The sequence below is a fragment of the Octopus sinensis genome, linkage group LG10, assembly GCF_006345805.1.
Source record: "Octopus sinensis linkage group LG10, ASM634580v1, whole genome shotgun sequence".
Classification (NCBI taxonomy): Eukaryota; Metazoa; Mollusca; class Cephalopoda; order Octopoda; family Octopodidae; genus Octopus; species Octopus sinensis.
The window spans coordinates 56,721,074-56,743,730 of record NC_043006.1 but is presented as its reverse complement, the minus strand read 5'-3'; the positions used below and the strand labels follow the sequence as shown (position 1 = coordinate 56,743,730).

General features: G+C 36.3%; 1 protein-coding gene across 1 annotated transcript; it reads right to left on the bottom strand.

Annotated features, from left to right (window-relative positions):
* Window positions 1-441: 441 nt before the first annotated feature.
* LOC115216648 (N-acetyllactosaminide beta-1,6-N-acetylglucosaminyl-transferase-like) lies at window positions 442-19,348 on the bottom strand. Its single transcript, XM_029786138.2, has 6 exons — window positions 19,303-19,348; window positions 15,449-15,510; window positions 14,508-14,682; window positions 5,597-6,138; window positions 3,935-4,191; window positions 442-1,007 (listed from the first exon to the last, which is right to left on the bottom strand). Exons 2-6 carry the CDS (start codon window positions 15,478-15,480, stop codon window positions 709-711), a joined length of 1,305 nt encoding a protein of 434 aa, XP_029641998.1. The 5' UTR covers window positions 15,481-15,510; window positions 19,303-19,348; the 3' UTR covers window positions 442-708.
* Between the last annotated feature and the right edge of the window lie 3,309 nt (window positions 19,349-22,657).

Below are 22,657 nucleotides of genomic sequence, written 5' to 3'. Positions count from 1 at the left end.
AGGCAGCAAAACAGACCTGTGGCATCGAGGGGCTTGCAACAGCGACATCTTTGTACCCTACAGATGTCAGGTCCCACTCTGAGTGCGATGGAGATGCGGAGCTCATGTTGATTGAGTAGACCACCAATGTTGGCCACAGGCAGGGTATCAATCCAGTCCCCTGAGAATTTTGCACTAGCAGAAAGTAGGCGATACCTTGAAAATTGATCGGATTGATCAAGGAGAGAGTTGAAAGAGGTACCTGAGTGTAGTTGTCCCATACTCTCTAATTCCATCTATCCTCAACTGTAACAGGAACTGACAAATCCAATTCTCTCCACTATAACAAAGCTTCATCCATTTCCCAGTTGGAATTAGTCCATGTCGGAGTGATTTACGGAAGTTTTCAGTTAAGAAAATGAACCCAAAATAATTCGATTTTTACAGCCCGCAGTTAAGAAAATGAAGCCAAAATAATTCGATTTTTATAGCCCGCATGTAGTTGAACAAAAAAATTTCTTCACTAGAATAAGTTTCGGTTAACGTACTGCAGAACATATCACACCGTTTCGAAACTTTATTGATCTAAACCTCCTATTACCCTTCCCATATTCCTATCCGTAGCAAGATATCTTTTATGAACAACGCACCGAAGATAAACAAAGAAAGAAAAATTATATAAATATTTTAATTGACACATGTAACCAATTTCAATAATAGTTTGCTAAACTATTGTATCCGTAAAAGGACTTCTAACATTTGTTCATAGGCTTTAGCACTAAATACATATTTTCTATTATATTCATCTCGTGTTCTGTTATAATGCCATTCTGAGAGACAACGAAGCGTCATTGGCATAAAGCGCTGTTCAAATTTGTTTGCAAATAGTTTCGACGAATTTGTTAATTGTTTCAAATCACCGTGTCCAAAAACACAAACTGTTCTTAACCACTTTCCATGACAATTGCTTGTCTCAAACTGCCAAAGTTTAAATCTTGAAATTAAACGTTTTTTACGGATTTCTGTCCCTGTAAATATAAGAAATAAATAAAAACATGAATAAAATGAAGCCAAAAAGGAAGAGTGCACAATCAAGTCGATAAAGAAAATTTAAAGTAAATAATTTCAACTTAAATCCCATCAAATAAACTTACTAACAAAATTCAACAATTTTTGTGCTGGAGCTGAAACTATTCCGTGTCCATTAATTTGGATCGCTGGTTACGAAATTCAAGTTCATATTGAAAGGTTTTTTAGTTACAGAATTACACCCGTTTTTGTTTTTCCAATGGGTTTATGGTACAATAAAGCGCATAGGTTGCAGCATATATTACATGAAAATTACTGTATCAACCATATAAGCATAATGTGATATGCGTATATGGACGACTGCGTCGTTCCTTCGAGACGATTAAACTAATGCTTTGTGGGCGTTACCTCTTATGTTAAATTGTATGATTTTAATGGAACTACATTTATCTGTTAGAAATACCCTTCAAATGCATAAATAATCTGAACAACTCTTGCTACCGCAGTGCTAATAAAATCCTCAGCGTTGAATGTATATGCTAATATTCTTATTTCTTTGATTGTCTTCCAAAGCCAACGTAGACAGCTATTTACCCACCATCATAAAATATAGATCTTTGTGTTTCATCAGAAAATGCACCACTATTTAGATAACCTGATTTATGTGATTGAGTTTGCAGTAAAACGACCGTACATAATGGAGTTGGTGACAGATATGTCTCCTTTTAAATGCTATACGGTCGCATAAGAAGCCAGATACATTGTATAAATGAATAAGTGCTAAAAGGAATAATGAGGACGCCACAACCGTTCTATTGTTTGAGAGAAGAAAGATTATTTACAGATGTGTACAATAGGATATATTATGGGTGCAAGCAGAATGAGTGCGTGCACATGTGTGTCTGTGTGTACGTTGTAAGTATAACAACGGTGCATGCAATCAAATGTTTGTGTCTGTGTTCGTGTTTGCGTTACAAGAGTGAACATAATTACAAACAAGGTGTATGCGTGTGAGACAGAATACAATACAGAGCATAGAATGAGTCTCTCAGCAGTCAATTTACCAGTTCGTAGTAAGGTTACAGAATAGTTGTAGTCCTATAAAAGAAGTTGAGGTTACGAGGCAGTACCGGTTACTACACGTGCAGAAGTTGTTGTGGATTTCTAGTTAACTAAACACTTTTAAACTTTGTATACTGGTAGAATGTGTTTATAAAACAGCATTTTTTCTTGGCTTTATTGAGAAAATTCTATATGTTATAACATATTCCCACTTTAAAATCGAGCATTTTGGCAATTTTAACCAATCGCTCACCTCCATTTGGGGTGAAAAGATTCCGTGATGTATGAATATGCCCCTCGTTTAAGAAACAGATTGGGTTTATTTACATTTTCGGAGAAAAAAAGCTACCCTTCCCCCACCCCTAACCCTAATCCTAACATAGATTGAAATGCAATAGATCGATACCAGGGCCATAATTATGGGTGACATTTTCATTTGACACCGCTAGAAAAAAATTCCATTTTTTCCGTAGCGGTGTCGTATGAAATTGTCACCCATAATTTTGGCCCTGGTATCGATCTATTGCATTTCAATCTATTTTGGGGTTAGGGTTAGGGTTAGGGGTGGGGGAAAGGGTATCTTTTTTTCTTCGCAAATGTAAATAAACCTAATCTGTTTCTTAAACGAGGGGCATATTCATACAGCACGGTATGTTTTGACTCCAAATGGACGTATTTGATTGGTTAAAATTGTCAAAATGCTCGATTTTATAGTGGAAATATGTTACAAACTATGGAATTTTCTCAATAAAACCAAGAAAAAATGATGTTTTATAAACACATTCTACCAGTATACGAAGTTTAAAAGTGTTTAGTTAACTAGAAATTGTGTTGACATCTGCTGTTCAAAAGGAAAAGATCCGTTGTTATTATACCGTGCCGGTTTACTTGATACAGAAATCTCGCAGTCTGACTGAGCTGTTCACCTTGGTGAGTATTCACAAGAGCGTATTGCTGTGTACGTATTACTGTTGGTGGAGATGAAGGCGACGGAGATGGAGACGATGTAAAGTTGACCTAAGGCATCGGTGAAGAAAGGCGTCGTTGCGTTGCTGTATGTTGTCTCGTTGCGGCTGGAGTAGAAACTGGCTGCGTCGCTGGAACATGGCTGAGTCGCTGTGGTCAGAGGTTAGTCCTGAGAAGGACTAGAACCTAAGACGAGAAATAGTGATTTGCTGGCGCCTTTTACAACCGAAAGTGAGCTCTAGTGAAAACCCAAAAAGACTGTGTCATGGGACCTTATCCGAAGGCCGTGATTGGTTGTTTTACACACTGGCGCGAAATAATCAACCAATCAGAGTAGCGGACACAACTGAACCTAAGCAGCCGAAAGATGATTGCTATCTAATACGAGGTCATTTCTAATATATCTCTCAAACAGTGAGGATATCACCTAGCTACGCTACAAGTTGTTACTTTTCCTGTTAGCTGCTCGCTTGAATAAGGAGTCCAAAATTACATATATTATAAGCTAAGAAGTGCATTCACATTTTTGTCGACATAATCGATTACTAGTTGTCGTTATTGTTTTGTATAGATCGGCTCTGAATGAGAAGACCCATGAAAATAAATCATTCGAAATGCCTCCATCTTGTCTTTCTTCTCAATCTACATTACTTAAAGTATCCTTATTTATAAGACGATTTGTGTGATTTGGAGAACATTTGGCTACTATTTCTAGGCGACCTCATTGAATCGGGTTTCATATTTTTGCCCATGCTCATTCCTTGATTTGTTAGTAATGACGTTCTCTAGTTTTCTTCTTTACAAAGTTTCTGATAGCCCAAGCTATTACTACAACAATAAACTGTTGTTAATACGTTCAAATATATAAAAAAAATGAAATCATTCATTAAACACATACCATTGAAAGAACCAGGTACTCTCAGATGTGGGTTGTGATTCATTGTTGAAAATAATGTTTCATCTGGGTTTCTTGTATCCCGAACCCAATTAGTAAAGTCCTGTGATCGGCGATCCATGATAAGAAATTCTACATAACCACGTGATGCTGCAATGTGTACGCTTCCTTTTGAAACTGTAATGTTATGTGGTGGAGGCGGTTTCAGGCCCATTTGTTGAAATTTAACATAGTGATATTTTGTCCGAAATTCAAAACTTCTGTTAAATAGAGCAGAACATGAAAAGCAATATGAATCGCAAAAATATATTTATACTTAATTTGTCAAAAAAACACTCACTTGTCGGCGAGCGCTTGATCTCGGTCATTTATTTCTCTGTCTGTCTGTCTGTCTGTCTTTCTTTTTCTTTTGCTCATGAAAATATGTTCTGGAAAAGCTGATCCGAGATTTGTGAAAAGCAAAACTGACTGCAGAAGGGGTTCAAGAAAAGCCCAAATAGATTATATATATATATATATATTCTTTTCTTTTCTAATCAAGGCACAAGAGGTAAAATTTTGGGGAAGGGAGGAGCCAATCGATTTGATCGACCCCAGTACGCAACTGATACTTAATTTATCGACTGCGAAAGGATGAAAGGCAAAGTCGACCTCGGCGGGATTTGAACTCAGAACGTGTATAGCCAGTAGACTCGTGCGTTTCCAAACAATATGCCATCAAAAAATCGAATAACTTCAAGTCCCATTCCCTTCTTTGTATTTTGCAAGTGTAATCTTTCTAAACCTGTCCACTCTCTGTTATCTTTACTTGACACACTTGCAAAGATTTCAGCTTAGAATTGCGAGTTTTGTAACGTCTCAGCTCAGATCAAATTTGTGCTTTTTTCTCATCGTATTTCTTTGAGGTTGTACTACATTCCTTTTTCCAGCTTCTACTAATTATTTGCTGTGAATTGAAAAGCTTCTTTAATTCCACCATAATGTTATGATTTCCATCTTCAAAACTCAGCAGTGTTTTCGTGAGTTGGAAGACATTTCCTCATACATAACAGCAATCTTCTTACGCATATTACACTGCATCTCATCCCGTTTATTGTTTGCCTGCAACATATTCACCTTTAGTTCGTTAATTTCCTGGATCACCTGAAATTTACTTTCTGGTAGTCGGCTGTTGTCACACTTCAGTGAAGATACTTGCTCTTTTAGTTTTTCCTTTTTTTCCTTCACTAAAATATCTATTTTCTGGTTTAAGTTTTTCATATAACATTCCTGGTGATGTTCAAATTTGTCAAGCTTCCTCTCACTGGCATCTTTAGATTTTAACGCTTCTGTTAAACGTTGTATAAGCTTCTCTGACTACGTTGAAAGATTTATTCTTATCTACAAAGTTTTGACGGACATGTTGCAATTCTGTTTTAACCGTTCATACATATATATATATATATATATATATACATACATATACATACATAAACATATATATACATATACACATACATGCATATACATATATATATATATGTTCCTGCGCGAGCGTGTGTGTGTATGTACCAAACAAGTCGGCCTCCTTTTATATATAATCGTAAGAAAAACTTTCAGTTTAGGAAAGTAAGCAAATTAGAAAACTGTAAGAACAATACTCTAAAATCAATAAATAATACTTACTTATCACGTATTCCTTCAATATCGTTAGCTCCTTTAAGCGCTTTAAGGATTCGTACAATTTGAAGGTTGGTTTTCAACGGATATTCCTGTCCCGTTAAATTTATGAAATATTTCCATTTTTTATATTTTAACAAATCCCTCATGCAAATTAACTCAGCTTCCGTTTGAGAAAATATTCCCCATTCAACGTCGATAATGCGAGATGCAATGTAAACATTAGGTAAACACTTTGCTATCGCTTCCATGTCACTCAATATCAAAGGATCAGAACTGTTATCAACGTGAATGCAATAATAATTGTGTGGACGGTAAATGGCCCTCAGTAAGTTTTCAACTTGATCGGGTTCTTTGTAAAGTACGATGGAATAAGCAAGAGGAAAGTCTTCTTCTTCTTTTGTAACCTCCTTCAAAGTGATATACCTGCCACGTTTTCGAAATTCATCACAATTTTGACACAGGTTTTTAGCATACTCTCCGTTAGGTAATGAGACATGTGGATGTAAGGCAGAGTAGTTTTCTGCGTTCGACAAAGCAAATTCGTCCTGGTGTGAAAAGAAAATAGATTTAAAGCTAAGTAAATGAAATACGCGGGCGCACGTTGATGCGCTAGCAAACAAGAAAAGGAAAAGTTACGCAGAAATAAATATAATGAATTAATAAGTAGGCGCGGATGTAGCTGCGAAGATGAAAGGTTCATTTCTCAATCATGTGATCCGAGGCTAAGCTTGGCTGCTTAGCAATTTGAATATGTGTCTTCAACTATGGCATCGAGTCCCCCAAAAGCCTTATGAGCGGCAATGGTAAACGATAAATGAAAGAAACTCGCACACAGACATGCACGCACGCACATACACACTCTCACTCACACACATACACATGGTAGAGGTGATGATGATGATGATGACCAAATATATTGGTCAAATGGTTCTGTATGGTTTACAACTGATTTATATTCTTATACAATTGTGTACTGACAATTCAATTACTATGTTTATTAACATATGTTTTGACCTATATTTTCTGTTGTATGTTGTCATTTATATCAGATTTTTGCTTGTATATAATTGAAAGTACAGTATTTTCTTGGATGCTGTTCACAAAATGTAACCTACAACTATTAGCACAACTTCACTTTTTTTCTATTATATATTATGTTCTGTGGTATCATTATCTTCTATGGTAACATATTCTATGATACCTATTTCTTTACTACCCACAAGGGGCTAAACACAGAGAGGACAAACAAGGACAGACAAACGGATTAAGTCGATTACATCGACACCAGTGCATAACTGGTACTTATTTAATCGACCCCGAAAGGATGAAAAGCAAAATCGACCTCGGCAGAATTTGAACTCAAAACGTAGCGGCAGACGAAATACGGCTACGCATTTTCCCACGGCGTGCTAACGTTTCTGCCAGCTCGTCGCCTTGTAACATTATATTCTATGATACCATGAGCATTTATGGTATCATCATCTTCGATGAGATCATCATCATCTATAGTACCCTTATTTTCTATGACATCTATGTATCATTATCCTGTATGACCATTGAACGGATGAAATCGTTAGAGCGTCGCACAAAAAGTTTTGCGGTACTTGTTTCGGCTTTTTTTACGTTCAAGTTCGGCTGAGGTCACCTATGCCTTTCATCTTTTTGGAATAGATACAATAAATTTCCAGTCAAGTACTGTGGTCGGTCGTATCAACAAAGACCCTCCCCTTTAAAAAATTGCTGGATTTTTGCCTCAATCAGCAACCATTATCTACGATGTCGCTATTCTGAGGCATTCTTATCGACATCGTTGTTCTCTAAAACGCCGTACCCTGTAATGACATCGTTATCCTTTATGGCATTATTATTCTCTAACATCATTATCCTTATGACATCACCTCTCTATATGGCGTCATTATTCTGATGACATCATTATTTTCGTCTTTGACTTATCTTTGTGAAAAGTAAAGTGTCTGCCCTCATTAATTTCAATCTCGCCCATAAAATCTCTTTAGCAAATCCATCAAGCAGAAGAAAAAGGTCTCACTCTTTTTGTTAAAAGAATATAGTAGGAAGATTTTTACATGATATTCAGTTAACCGCTGGTTCCACACCGCATGAGCTGACAACCGTTCATCATAGTTCTGCGAGTCAGCAATGCTGAAAAATTGAATGAGCGCGTAATAAACACTGACGTTATCCTATGCGTATCTCAGACAACCTTTCCTCTAGCAGGGTCTATCCAGAAGTGACAATGCACCACTCTTAGCACTCTAGGACCAGAGAGTTTAGAAATTATTCCTAATTCATAAATTGAAGGTCCACTAGGGCATGCTTTATAGCTGGTCTTCGTCGACACTAAGGGCTTTCTTGATAATGTCGTCTCTCACGTTTGCCACCAACCGTTTATAGAAAGCAAAAAGGCTTGACGTTCCATTGGCTCCATTAACCAATTAGAAGAGAACTGTGGACGACCGATAACATTACAGATGCCCAGTTTTAGTCTATACTCTACTTGGCGCTCCTTTAGAAACGCACATCTCCAAGAAAATGAAATGCAATTAAGAAAAATTTATGAAAATGGAAAATATATACAAAATTAATGATGTATTCAAAAAAATTAGAAAGATTCATCCATTTGAAAATATTTTATACTAAATCGGACACTCGCTAATATAAACAAATATGTCGGACGAAAAAAGAGGTGGTAATTTGCTTTTACCAGTCAAATATTATTAATGATACGAGGGGCCCGACAACATCGTCTGTGAATTGTAAGAAGACCGCTCCACAATCTTCTTCTGGAAATTCAGTTTCTAACCTATGATTTTGATTTTTTTTGATTTTTCCAGTTTCTCCTCATGAGCTGTGGCCATGCATAATATATATTATTATGTCAAATTTTCTGCCTGAACGTGGAATTTTTAATTCTATGACATTATTTCGTCTCAGAAGAGATTTGGGAACAACAGAAAAGGCCATTAACTAACCCTGGCCCTGACCCTGATCCAAACCCTAACTCTAAAACTAAACCTAACCCAACCCTAATCCTAAAACTAAAACTAACCCTAAACCAGAAACTAACCATAACCTAACCCTAACTCTAAAACTAATTTTTTTTCCAAACGCTGACTCCATTTACATTTTTAAAAAAATTAGAGTGTTTTAATGCTATGTATAAACTATTAACTTTCTCTTCTATACGGATGATTTGTAAATATATGCAAGCGATAATATCCAAAGGAAAAAAAACCTACTAACAAGTTTTCACAAATTCTGCCAAGGCATAAACTTGAGTCTAAGATATGGCAAAAGTGAAAACGCTTCTATAAGATGACACAAACTAAGTAAAACTGAAAATATGCAATAAGATACAAATATCAAAACTAGAGATTTAGACTAAACACATCTCTACAAATGCTTAAGAGTAGATGAGACTGATAAAATATAATGCTCAGAAATTAAGAGGAATTGGAAAGATTATTAGAGAAGTATTATTAAAAAATAAATTGCAGGTTAGAAGTAAGCTCGTGTATATAAATCTTCCGAGTATAAACTACAGCTTCAGAATGGTAAACTGGAAAGGAATTAAAATTAATATGTGGAAACTACATTTTATATTCCGGGCTGCGATTCGAAACCGAATCTAAAGATTCTCGCTCGCCTGATCCACCTCCAGGCTGACTAGGCGCAAAAGATTTCTTTGCCTTATGAGAAAGTGATGGATGAATTTCCAATCAAACTCCAACCTGGGCTCTATCACGGAAAGTTCAGATAGACAAGTGACCTAAATAAGTACAAACTACTCTTATGGTATATCCAACCTTCTAGCTAGGATAGCCATTATAAATACGGTTGCCTTAAACACGCGCCAGTTAGCAACATATTCAGAGATGAGCTAGCAGTGACCGTTGACGCTAGACAGTTGCAGTTGTAGACCACGAACAGACAAGATAGAAAAACAACACAACACGACCAAATGACAAACGCACATGTTGATATGACGAGATAGTACAAGGTATATTTACCTGGTACTAGATAGTACAAGGTACATTTACCTGGTACTATCCCGTCACATCAACATTCTCTTTCCTCCAGTTTTACTTTGCCAACTCGAAGTAGTTGGTAACTTTATGTAGCGGCAGATTTGGTCATGTTTCAAATCAAGTTCTCTGTATCTAACACGTAGATGCAACTGTTAACCAAATAAATTATGAAAACTGCATTTCTATTCTTTTTCATTTGTTTTCCGTTGGTGTCGGTCCAACACGCCTATCATCATCCTGCTACACGCGCCAACTTACACTGTATCATCAACAATATCACATTTCGCTACCCGAACTAGAAAATTGCTGTGACTAATCGTCATGTCTCTACTGGAATACAACCCAGCGGTGAATTCACTCTCGGTCGACATGGAATTCCAGGCAGCGATCCCTTCTACCGATCCTTTCCTTTCGTCGTCCAGCGCTTCGGAACAAGCGGACTTGCATTCGTTGGTGACGCAGCGAGCATCACTAATACAGGCCCTGACAGAGCAGATACAAGCCCTAACCTTTGGTCTCCCCCATCAAAGTAGCAGCTAATCGCGTCGATTTGGTAGGCGGTCACGGAGCTCGAATTCTTCCCGTAATTCACAGGAAGCATGTTGGTACCACCATACATTTTGAACACGGGCGCAGAAATGAACGACTCCCGTGTTCGTTCTCAACATCCCGTTCGGGAAACAAATTAACCAGGAATTTAACGCAACGGAATTCCCTGGCTCTCACTCATAAAGTCGCCTGCTCTTCGTCAGTGATCGTGTAACTAGCACACACCCGACAACTTATATTGAACCATCAACAACATCACAATTCGCTACACATCCCGCTGCAGATAGCTTAGGCAGAAAAACTTAAAAACTTCAGAAATTTTGTCGAAGCCACCACCCAAAAGATGAGAGAGATGGATTCCCCTAGAATCTGATATAAAATAAAGCAATAAAAAATCTCTACATAACATTGGTGGGACTAGAAAATACTTGCAAGTATTATTAAGAAATACAAAAATAAATTAATAACAAATACAAACATAAAATTAACCAGTCTAAAAAAAAAGAACGAAAGAAAAAAAAGGCTAAAGAAAATGAAGAGACAAAATCAAGTGAGAATCCTGAAATATATATTTCTTTATTGCCCACAAGGGGGTAAACATAAAGGGGACAACCAAAGACAGACAAATGGATTAAGTCGATTACATCGACCCAAGTGCGTAACTGGTACCTTATTTATCGACCCCAAAAGGATGAAAGGCAAAGTTAACCTCGGCGGTATTTGAACTCAGAACGTAAGGCCATACGAAAGAATCCTGAAATATACTGCAGAAAAAAAATTTCAGAGGAACACCACTTCGTTCGTGATCAATATTCTGCAAGTCTCTACAGAAAGGAAACAAGCTGGAGTTAAGGTCAATAATGCCTCTAAAGTTCTTGGCTTAATGCAGAAACAGGAGGGTTGATTATAGTCGCTTAATACGCACAAATAACTACATCACTGAGAATCCTGAAATAACCCATCCTACCACCGAGATGATATCGACAGAATACTCCTACTCCATGCACAAAAGTTTGGTTTTGTTACAAATAGAAAGCTACAGCAAAATAACAATAGTTGAACTAGAAAATACTTAGAAGCGAAAGAGAATCAATAGGTTTACTATGGAAAGATGAAAGCATACAGTCTTTGCTTGTTTGTTTTGTTTTGTTTTTTCTTTAAATATAAGCAATTGATAAAATACAAACTGAAGACTAACTAACTACACAGAAATTAAAGATTTAGATGAAAATATAACGGCAACAGTTTTAAGACTTGACATAGAGGAGAAATAAACCAGAAAAAAAGTTAACTAATGGCTTAAAATTACTAGCCTAAACAAGCAGAAACATGAAGTCTGAGTTTAGTTGCACAGCAGCAATGTTAAACTACAGTGCAATGATAACTTTAAGTACAGACTACGCAGTCAATAAACAGATAATTAACTTCATCAGCTTTGACTACTCAGCCGTTGTAAAGATACAGTCGAGTCGATGTGTTTGTCGCAGGTTATATTGCTCGGTCGTTGTCATGTATCCTACTTGATATATGTTTGTAACGCTCTTTGTCGGTTTTCACAAAGATATTGCAAAGGCGATCACAAGCAAAGATTTGTAACGGTAGGGATTGTATAGTTGAAAGATTATCGTTATTAAATGTTGATAGTCAGCAATTGTAACGGGAGAAATAATTTGTTATTATGATTGCATGTTGTATAATATGTAAAAGAATAAAGTGCAGAAAGGGATCTTTTCACTTTGACCGACAGATTTTTTAAAAATTTACTGGTAGAATGTGTTACATAAAACATCTTTTTCTCTTGGCTTTCTTGAGAAAATTCTGTAGTTTGTAAGCTATTTGTTGTTTAATTTCTTGCATTTCGGCAATTTCAACCAATCAATGACGTCTATTGAGGTGAATACAATTTCTTGCGGTGTCATATCAGTTACGTTCGTATGAATAAAAGATTATCGTTATTAAACTTTTATTAATAAACACATAATCTAAGTTCACAACATAAGCAGTTTTAATTTCCCTCTCTGTTGCACAGATACACACATTACATATTATATATTCGTTTAAGAAACAGATTGGGTTTATTTACATTTCTGAAGAAAAAGATACCCTTCCCCCACCCCTAACCCTAAAACAGATTGAAATGCGATAGATCGATACTAAGGTCATAATTATGGGTGGACACTAAATGAGGGAACGGTTTTGTTATCCAGCTCTATTTATGTGTGACCCCTAAGTTTATGGCCACACACGTGTATTTGTTTACATTTGAAGCTCGTCACTTTCTGCAAAATCTTTATTTTTTTTATATATGTGGGGTTATGGTTAGGATTAGGGTTAAGTTTAGTGGGGAAGGGTATCTTTTTCTCGTAAATAACAGTGACAAACTGATATGACACCGCAAGAAGTTGTTGTTGACAAACAACCGCAGAAATTGTATTTACCTCAATAGACGTCATTGATCGATTGAAATTGCCAAAATGCAAGAAATTAAACAACAAATAACTTACAAACTACAGAATTTTCTCAAGAAAGCCAAGAGAAAAAAATGTTTTATGTAACACATTCTACCAGTATACGAAGTTTAAAAGTGTTTAGTTACGTGGAAATTATTTTAAAAATATGCCGGTCAAAATGAAAAGATCCGCATAAAGTTTTAGGGAAATGTTTATTTACCGTTACGTTACAATACCTTGCCTCGACGGGCAGGTTTTGATACATCTAAAAGCATGCGAAGTAAAGTTTGTTTGTGTCCTCTTCATTGTTTAGTAGTAATTGCTGAGACAGATAGAATGATGTTGTAAGAGAACAGAATTAGAGCTAGAGAGAAGTGTTGTGTGTCGTCTGACAGAAACTTCATTTCTCCCTCTGACCAAGGTTCTAGCTGGTCAGCCAGACTTCTTCGTCACCGAAGTGGCTACTTGGTTGAGTCTTCACCGAAGTGGTGACTAACTGATTTTTGCTTGGGATGTGCTGATTTATATATTCAGAAGGATAGATATATCATTGAGAACAACAGATTTAGTTGGTGGTCTTGTCATCTCTATGCTAGCTTTTGGAGAAGTAGAAGAGGTTAGAAAGGGTCAAGTAGTGAAGACATTATTTCGGCCTAGCTAAAGGCATCTGCAAAATGTAAAACTGCTGTCACAAAAAACCCAAACATTGTTCCATCGTGGGAAAAGTTCTGTAGCAGTGTTAATTTAAATTTGGCTGTGGTGGATCGAATCCACTTCATGCATGCAAGATTCGCTACAGATTCAATGTTAGTGCCAATATCTCTGGTTGTGATCATTATAATTTTTCCTATGTATTGCGTCAGGACCCAATAAGTAGGCCTATAGCACACGGCCTGTACTTGCTTCTTCGCCTCATTATTTTAAACATAAGGCGCATTCTAACAAATGTCTGTTTCAGTCAAGAGATTAAACATCTTTCCATACATCGGCTACAACCATCTCTCGGTTTATTTTCGAGAATATATGGAAATTTCCCTGCCGCTAATTCAAAAGTAGATATGCCACCCCACCCCCCTGTCAGCCTTGCAAGCGAAAATTGAGTAAGATGCCATTTTCTAACATACCTTATCTCTTTCGTCTCTTTTTCTTTTCTTTTTTTTTTTGTGGTCCACCCCATATCGAGGAATTCTTTATGATCTTCGACTGTTACAAAAAAATTGTTGCTTTTGATATTGCTCACTCTGCTGGTTTGTAAATGAAAATTATTGTTTCAACACTTATTTTCTGTTCATTATCGAACATCTACATAATCAGTCTATGTAGTTTTCAGTTTTTGTTTAAAAAAATAACTGTTTTGATGTTGCACAATAGCTACAGGGCCTGTTTGTTTTACCCTGACTGTGCTCCGTTACTTTGAGTAAGATACTGGCGATTGTTTGTTGATACTTAAATAATACGAGAGCAGTTGCCAGGCATTTAGTAAAGGAGATAATTGACGGATAGCTGATGTGGTGGCAGACGATAAGGAAGCTAAGAGACGCGCAACAAACGAGATTAGAAACATGCAATAGAGAAGATAAGAGCAAAACAACATCACAATTAACTGACAGCAAGTTTGGGTATTATAAAAGACAGAGAATGCGGTAAGAGAGAGACATCAGAATAAATAATAAATAGTATATAGAAAGGATAGATTACTGTACAAACTGAAAATTACTACGTTGTTTTGTTGTCATGTAGAATGACGAAGTAACGCCTTTTCGAGTAATAAATTGCCCTCTGATAGTTTCCAGTGCCGACGAAAATGTTTCAACTTATTGACTAAAGATTTGGAATAGATCAGATCAACGGTAAAGCAAAGATGTTTACCTGTCTTATGAGTGCTGCACAGTCAAACGGGTGTCTGGAGGTATCAGCATGTAGTACATTATTTATGGTTCCTAGATACAGATATTTGATGCTTACGAAATAAGTAAATATAAGACAAACAAGTAACACGATGAAAATAAATCTGTTCCTCGGGAGGCAAAGGCGTAACTTTAAACTGAGAAGAAAAAAAAAGAAAAATATAAGGCGAAAATGCAATAAAAAGAAAAGATATTTAATTAATTTTCAATCAACTTGGAAAATAAAACTAGTAAGACATTTCATTCGTAGAATAACTATATTTATATTTACTTATTTAGGTAAATAAATAATTCAATGCGTTAAATATTTTTTACATAAACAAGTATAATGGGTTCACCTACATGTCCGTTTGGGTGTAATCGATACCAATCTTCGAGCACTTTTATAAGTAGGTAACATCAGGCTTGGTCTTGCACATGCGCACTTGTTAGATATTTCACGCTTCAAAGTATTTCAAAAAGAACTTTCGACAAGTTGTATTTTATATGCTTGGTATCTCACCGAAACCGGAGAACCATAGCGAACATAATCGACATTTTATGCTTTTTTTATTCTAAAATAAGGCAAGAAAATGGCGGAAACTTGCGGTAAGACAGACGCTGTGTATGGACAGAATCTTGTTACGGGACGTGTGTACCACTTTTCAGCACTAAATTAGTGTATTTATTTTTGCATTCAAAGGCTGTCTGCACTGATCCCAAGCCTCTGCCTCTACCTCTTCTTATGTGTGTCAGATGAATTGTATTTTAGATTGTGATAAATAATTAATAATTATAATGAAAATATTAAAAAATTGAAATAATTATGTCAGACAAATTTACATGCTCCATGAAAATATATAACTACGGTAAATGTGTGTGTGTGTTTGTGTGTTTGTGTGTGTACAGAAAGCAAGTACTCACCTTAATCCGTGCGAACAAAGAGAGAGTTTCATTGTGATGAAAATACCTTATGCGATTTTTACCTGCAAGCAGAGAAGACTTAAAGTATCAATTTATAAAAGTGAAAAAAACTTAGGCAAATAATTTTGATTTATGGAAACCTAAGCAATTATTTTTAATTACCTGACTGACGAGTGATACGGCTTCCCATTTAAACTTCTGTATTTTATAGGGGTTTTTTTTACTCCAAAATGGGGCTTAACTTCAAGAGGAATCTTATCTCCAGGGGCTTTAATTTTGCTCAGATTGTTTTCAAATTTGATGTATCGATGTAGTTCTGAATGTTGCTTACGCTCAACTTATCTTGTAAGTTAAAAAATCTTATGTTATTTTGAATTAAAGTTTGGAAAATTTGGGTAATTTTAGCCAATCAACAGACAGCGAGGCATTAACAGCTAGTTACCATAACAACTACACATTGTGTTGATTCTTCACACTACGTGATTCACTTCACCCGCACATTTTGTTTGTGTATATCACTGTTACTTTTTTAATTTTTCTGGAAAATTTATATTTATCAATTAGGATTTTATTGTAGATATTTTTCGTCGAGTGGCTTAGTATTTTACCTATTTTTCATATATATTTTACTTATATTTCGTGAAGTTTTTCTGTGTTTATTGTTGCTTGGAATGGCCGCATCCACATTCAAGCCAGTTTATTCTATCACTCAAGAGGAGATTTTGAAAACGGAGGTGGATGCAGTAAAATATTTGCAAGAAAAGGGTTTTATCCCTAAAAAAAAAAAAAAAGAGGTGCAGTAAATCTAGGCACAACATGAGTAAGAAAGTGAGGCGGACAAGGCGGAACGTTACCACACCCACTTCCGTTTTATTTTTCTACAGAAACCCATTTACCCGTTTTTGGCTACGGAGATTCCGAATCTCTAAAAAAATTGGCATTTCAAAATTTCATTTCCCACCCCTCCAAATTTCTTCCTTTTTCACTTTTTTCAGAATTAATTTTTTTTATCTTTTACTTCTGTGAAATACATGGAAAAATACGGAGATTATGATTCTGAAAATAAATTTGTTTTTTATTTTTCAAAAAAAAAAAATAATAATTAACACCACCCCATCCCACCCCTCGCGAATGTACGGCATATACAGGATGTTTTAAAACACTTTCGGTCATTGCGGATGGGTGGAGGTTTTCCAACCCACGCATTAAACAGGCCTTCTTTCTACATGCTAGGAATAACAGCCAAATCTCCGACGAACTCTACATACTTTATAGGTATTGCTACATAAGTGTCCCCCTCTCGACGAATTTGTTTCCTCATAACTTTCAGAAAAATGGATATTTTTTTAATAAAATTTTCTACATATATTCTTCATACGGTGTAGATTCCGATTATATCGGAATTTTTTTGGAAAAAAGTTTCCGAACAGTGTGGAGAGGAGTTTCAAATAATTCTCATATTGGCTTTTTTTCTTTTGCACAATTTTCTGCATATATGTTTCAGATAGTGTAGGTTTTCATTATATAGGAATTTATTGGGGACAAAACATGCGATAAAATAACGAAAATACAGGAGACAGATGCGATAAAAAATTGAAAGAAATATATAAACCAATCTATTCACCTTTCTGCAAAGATATCTTTCAGAGAAATTTCCAGGGATAAAATGTGACAGAAAGTGAAATTAAAGTGTTCATTTTTTTTTTATACAACTGAAAGTGATTTTTTTTCTAAAAAATGAAACTTGAAATTAAAAAAAATATATGAATCGCGCATTTCTGTGAGTTCAAAATCTATATTGCTTAGCTATTTGAACAAGTAAATGATAAAACTTTCTATTGGAGTACTTCTTTTTGTCCAACTCGACACCACCCGATACGCTTGGAAAAAATTGGCATTTCAAAATTTCAATTTTCTTCCAGCTTCACCCAATTTCTTCATGTTTCTTCTATATCCCTTCTCTGTGCCATTTCTACTGTACTATATGTCTTCTGCTACTTGCAGCTAGCCCCTCTAAAACATTCCCATCTCACTTGCCTCTTCTCTTCTCAGCATCCCTCTTATGTCCACCACCACCTACAAGGTCTCACACTTATCACTATGCTCAGTCCTTCCTCTCCACAATGGCTTCCCTCAGGAAATCCTTCCCTGCTCATGTCTTTCCCACAGATGTTGGTTTACAAATGTTCACAAGGAACATCAATGACCTTTATCATCAACCTCACTCATCTAGATAGTCCGTGAAGGACATGGGCACTATCTTTTCTTTCAGACCCAACATGGATAGAAAATAAAACAAAACAAAAAAAAAATCAAACCAAAACTAAGCTAAAAGATGCTTGCTCAAGTTGTGATGGAGTTGGATTGAACTCAACACTATCATGTCTGGATTATGAAGTGAACTTGTTAATCACCTGGTCGTGTGCCCCTCCCCCAATCTCATTGGTTATTGCTGATACGATGTGTATGAATGAATACAGAACGAAAGGGTGAAGTAGTGGCTGGACTCCAGAGAATGTTCTTGAGCAAAGGCTATGACAAACCACTATTCGTGTGCTGCCAACATCATACCTTGAACAGAATCCTGCACATTGTTATGGATGAGGAGCTAGCAGGTGCAAGCAATTTACCCAACACTGAATATTTTCTTGTTAAAGAACTCATGACAAGTTACGAATAGTTCCAAGTCGCCTTCCAGAATGGAACTCATGTCATTGAAGATCAAGCTGGTTGTAGAGATGATATGGAGTTTCTGTTCCGCTTAACCCGTGCCTTCATGTTCTTCCATGAAATGGGAGACGTACCTTTTATCAAGTTTCAGAAAATTCCGAACATCAATGATGCCAGATGGAATTCGCGAGCAATCTTAGGCCTTCTTGGATTTTTCCTCATGTCACATGTGAGAGATTGCATATGGTCTACCAGTACATCTGATAAGACTGGGCGGACCACTGGTTCAGTGACCAAGTGTATAGGTCTGAAGATTATGCAGAGCTACCGCAAGCCTTACCACCCTACAAGACTGCTGTGAAATGCTTGGCAAATCACTATGTTTCAAACTCTCACAACAGCAACAACAGATATGGTGGCCAATGTTTACTCACAAGATTATGCAGCAATACAAAACGGTGATGCAATACTTGCAATGTAATGGTTCCAAACAGGTGGTGAGAAAATAACGAGAAATTGGTAATTACTCATTTTGCCCCAGTTACTCTTTTACTCTTACTTGTTTCAGTCATTTGCGTGTAGTCATGCTGGAGCACCGCCATTAGTCGAGAAAATCGACCCTAGGACTTAATTCTTTGTAAACCTAGCACTTATTCTATCGGTCTATTTTGCCGAACCGCTAAGTTACGGGGACGTAAATACACCAGCATCGGTTGTAAAGCGATGTTGGGGGACAAACACAGACACACAAACATATACAAACACAAACATATATATATATGCATATATACGACGGGCTTCTTTCAGTTTCCGTCTACCAAATCCCCTCACAAGGCTTTGGTCAGACCGAGACTACAGTAGAAGACCTTGCCTAAGGTGCCACGCAGTGTGACTGAACCCGGAACCATTTGGTTCGTAAGCAAGCTACTTACCACACAGCCACTCCTACGCCTATGTTACCAATTTTGCCCCATTCCCTTATAGTAATTTCGAGTATTTGACAAAATGGTTAAAAATACTGAGAGAAAAAAAAAAGAAAGAAAGAAAAAGATTCAATTTAACGAAAAAAGTTAACGTAAGTGCAATAATTCTAAAGCCGAAAAAATGCTTTGAGATGTTGAGGTGTACTTTTATAATTACAAATAAATTCAAAACTTATATTTTGGAACATATTGATTACTTACTTGCTCTTTCGTAAAACAAGACCAGTTTTCAACGCCTCACTGAAATAATGAAGTTTACGTGTTTACGAGTAGCAATATTTGTTTGGAGGGGGCTGCGCGCGCGCTTTTAACTGCGCGCGCGCTTTTAACTGCAAGCGGTTAATCTAAGGTCATCGTTAAGTTATGCGTTGATGAGAGGACTTTGAACAAGAAACAATCAATAGCTTCTTTGCATTAATCTTTTTATCCCCCTTTATATACATTCATACTCTCTCTCTCTCTCTCTCTCTCTCTCTCTCTCTCACACACACACACACACACACACACACACACACACACACACACACACACACACACATAAACACATACACATAAACACATACACAAACATACACAAGCACACACGCATACTCTCACAGATACATTTTAAAGACAGTTTTGTCGTTTTTCTTTCCTCTGTCGTTGTCCCATAAACAGCTACAATTAATTTCCAATAGAATTGCAGCCGCTTTTGGGACTGGGTAGCAAACCACTTTTTATCTGAGTGAATTTGCTTCGCTAATGTGAAGAAATCTATTGTTATTTATCAAAGAAGAGGATCCATTACATTTCTTAAGATATGTTTATACATTGAAAGAGATCCTCTGCATGCAAGATTGCTAGGAAGTGGGACCTCCCTCTATTGAGTTTCCCAAACCCTTCAAAGCAGGTCGCCCGATATCGAAGGCACCCGAGCCAATTGTTGTGACTTGTCAGACAGTACAAACCCGCGGTACACTCAATATCTTCAATCTACAACATCACAATATTGGATATTGTGGGACGTCTTCAATAATAATAATAATAATAATAATGATAAGAATATCAAATGATATGAATGTTGTGAGTAAAAAAGGTTGAAAAAATCATCAAGTACTCCGAACTGAAAGTGGAAGTGGCAAGACTGTATGAAATGCGAGAAGGCAATGTAAAAGTGATACCAGTGGTGATCGGAGCGTTAGGCTCAATCCCATTGAAACTTCAAGACTTCTTAAGGCAACTGAAAATCCCATGCAATATTGATATCTTGCAAAAAGCAGCCTTATTAAGCACAGAACACATCTTAATATAAGTACTATTTGTCTGAGGTCTTTGTTGTTACTTGACAGATGACTAAAGACTCTGGTGCATTTTTACCTACACTGCGTTACGAAGGAATAATAATAATAATAATAATAATAATAATAATAATAATAATAATAATAATATTAATAATATTAGCTGCTTAAGACCAAAGCTTATTAGCCCGGAACTACTAAGCCAATGTGATAAAAAATGGAGCTGACCCAAAATGCCGATTCTGTAACTATGAGATTGAAACAATAGACCACCTAATCTCAGGGTGTAGAGTCTTAGCACCTGCAGAATATAAAGCAAGACATGACAGAGTCGGCCAGTATTTACATTGGACAATATGTCGGTATTATAAAATCAAAACCGCTGACAAATGGTATAAACACCATCCTGAAGCTGTGACTGAGGGAGAAAATGTGTCGATTCTATGGGACTACCCCGTACAGACCGACAAGACTATAAAAGCTAATAAACCGGATATTATTATAAAAGATCAGACAAAAAAGATGTGTTTATTAATTGAAATGAGTATCCCTTGCGATCACAATATAACGCCGAAAGAATTTGACAAGATTAGTAAATATAAAGACCTGCTAATAGATATTGAAAAAATGTGGCATCTCAAGGCGACTACAGTACCAGTGATTGTAGGATCTCTAGGAATGATAAAAAAGGTACTGAAACATATTTGAAAATGATTCCAGGCTTACCATCCCAACAGGAAGTTCAAAAAATCGTATTAACTGGAACGGCTCATGTACTGAGAAGAGAATTATCGCTGTGAAAACAACATCCATCCATGAATTTATTTATTTATTAATTTTTAAATACATATTTTATCTGCGAATTTGCGTGTGTAATCTGGGAATGCATACAATGAGCTTCTCTGCCCTAGGTGTATGGAAAACACTCGGCGAGAAACGGAAGAAAATTTGAAGAAAGAAAGAAAAAATATAATAATAATAATAATAATAATAATAATAATAATAATAATAATAATAATAATAACAATACCTACCTGAAAAACTCTGAGGACTGGATGTTAAAACTTGTCTCAAAACATGAAAACAAGAAAGCATCATACTCAGTAACAAAACAGGCAAAAGAATATCTAAGTGAATTCCGAATACAACAAATTTCGGAATTAGAGATAGACATACAAGAAACAGGCACAGAAAAAGCTAAGCGCACGAAAACCCGTGCTAAATCTGCATCCTTAGATATTCTGAATGATAAATGGCAAGAAAAACCTCTCTATGGCAAATACCCAAAAAGAGCGAATAATGCAGATGTTGACAAAGCCCTGACCCATCAATGGCTAATGGCCTCTGGCTTAAAATCTGAAACAGAGGGGTTTATCATAGCAGCTCAAGATCAATGCCTACCAACAAGAAACTACCAGGCCAACATATTAAAGATCGGCAGTAGCCCAACATGTCGTGTATGTCAGCAACAAAATGAAACCATTGATCATGTGGTCTCCAAGTGCAGTCTTCTAGCGCCTACAGAGTATCTCAACAGGCATGATAGAGCTGCATAATATATTCACTGGGTAATCTGCAAAAATCTGGATTTGCCCCATGAAAAAAAAAAAACTGTTGGGAACACAAACCACCCCCAGTGCTTGAAAATGACCACATCTCACTCCTCTGGAACTTCACCATTCAAACTGACAGAAAGATAGATGCAAATAGGCCAGACATCATATTGAAAGACTTCAAACAAAGAACATGCCTCCTCATTGATATGACTGTCCCAATCGATATAAACGTATCTGTCAAGACCTACCAAAAACTGAGCAAATATAAAGATCTTGAAATAGAAATCAGCAAAATGTGGAACCTGAAGACTAAAACAATACCTGTTGTCATAGGTGACCTGGGAATGATAGCAAAACGGGCTGATTGCTACCTAACTCAGATACCAGGAAACCCCAAAATGGCAGAAATTCAAAAGATAGTGCTCATGAGAACTGCTCATATCCTACGCAAAATATTTTCTATGTAATCTCAAGGTTTAAAACAAACTTATTTTTAGACATCCACTAGTACAACACAAAAAACAACAAAACACACTAGGCATAACAACAACGTGGACTTCCAACCTGTTGTCTCTTGAGGTCTCTGGGTGAGACTTGGAGCCAAATTGTACAAATATAAAGCAAAAGTCAAACATATAATAATAATAATAATAATAATAATAATATAATATATAATAATAATAATAATAATAATAATAATAATAATAATAATAATAACAATAC

Bases quoted from the DNA above. Each gene is read 5' to 3' on its own strand.
- LOC115216648 (XM_029786138.2), bottom strand. From the start codon at position 15,480: ATGAAACTCTCTCTTTGTTCGCACGGATTAAG. The intron at 14,683-15,448 runs GTGAGTACTTGC...TTTTCTTCTCAG, and splicing joins CTTTGTTCGCACGGATTAAG to TTTAAAGTTACGCCTTTGCC. The intron at 6,139-14,507 runs GTAAACATCTTT...TTTTCACACCAG, and splicing joins GTGCAGCACTCATAAGACAG to GACGAATTTGCTTTGTCGAA.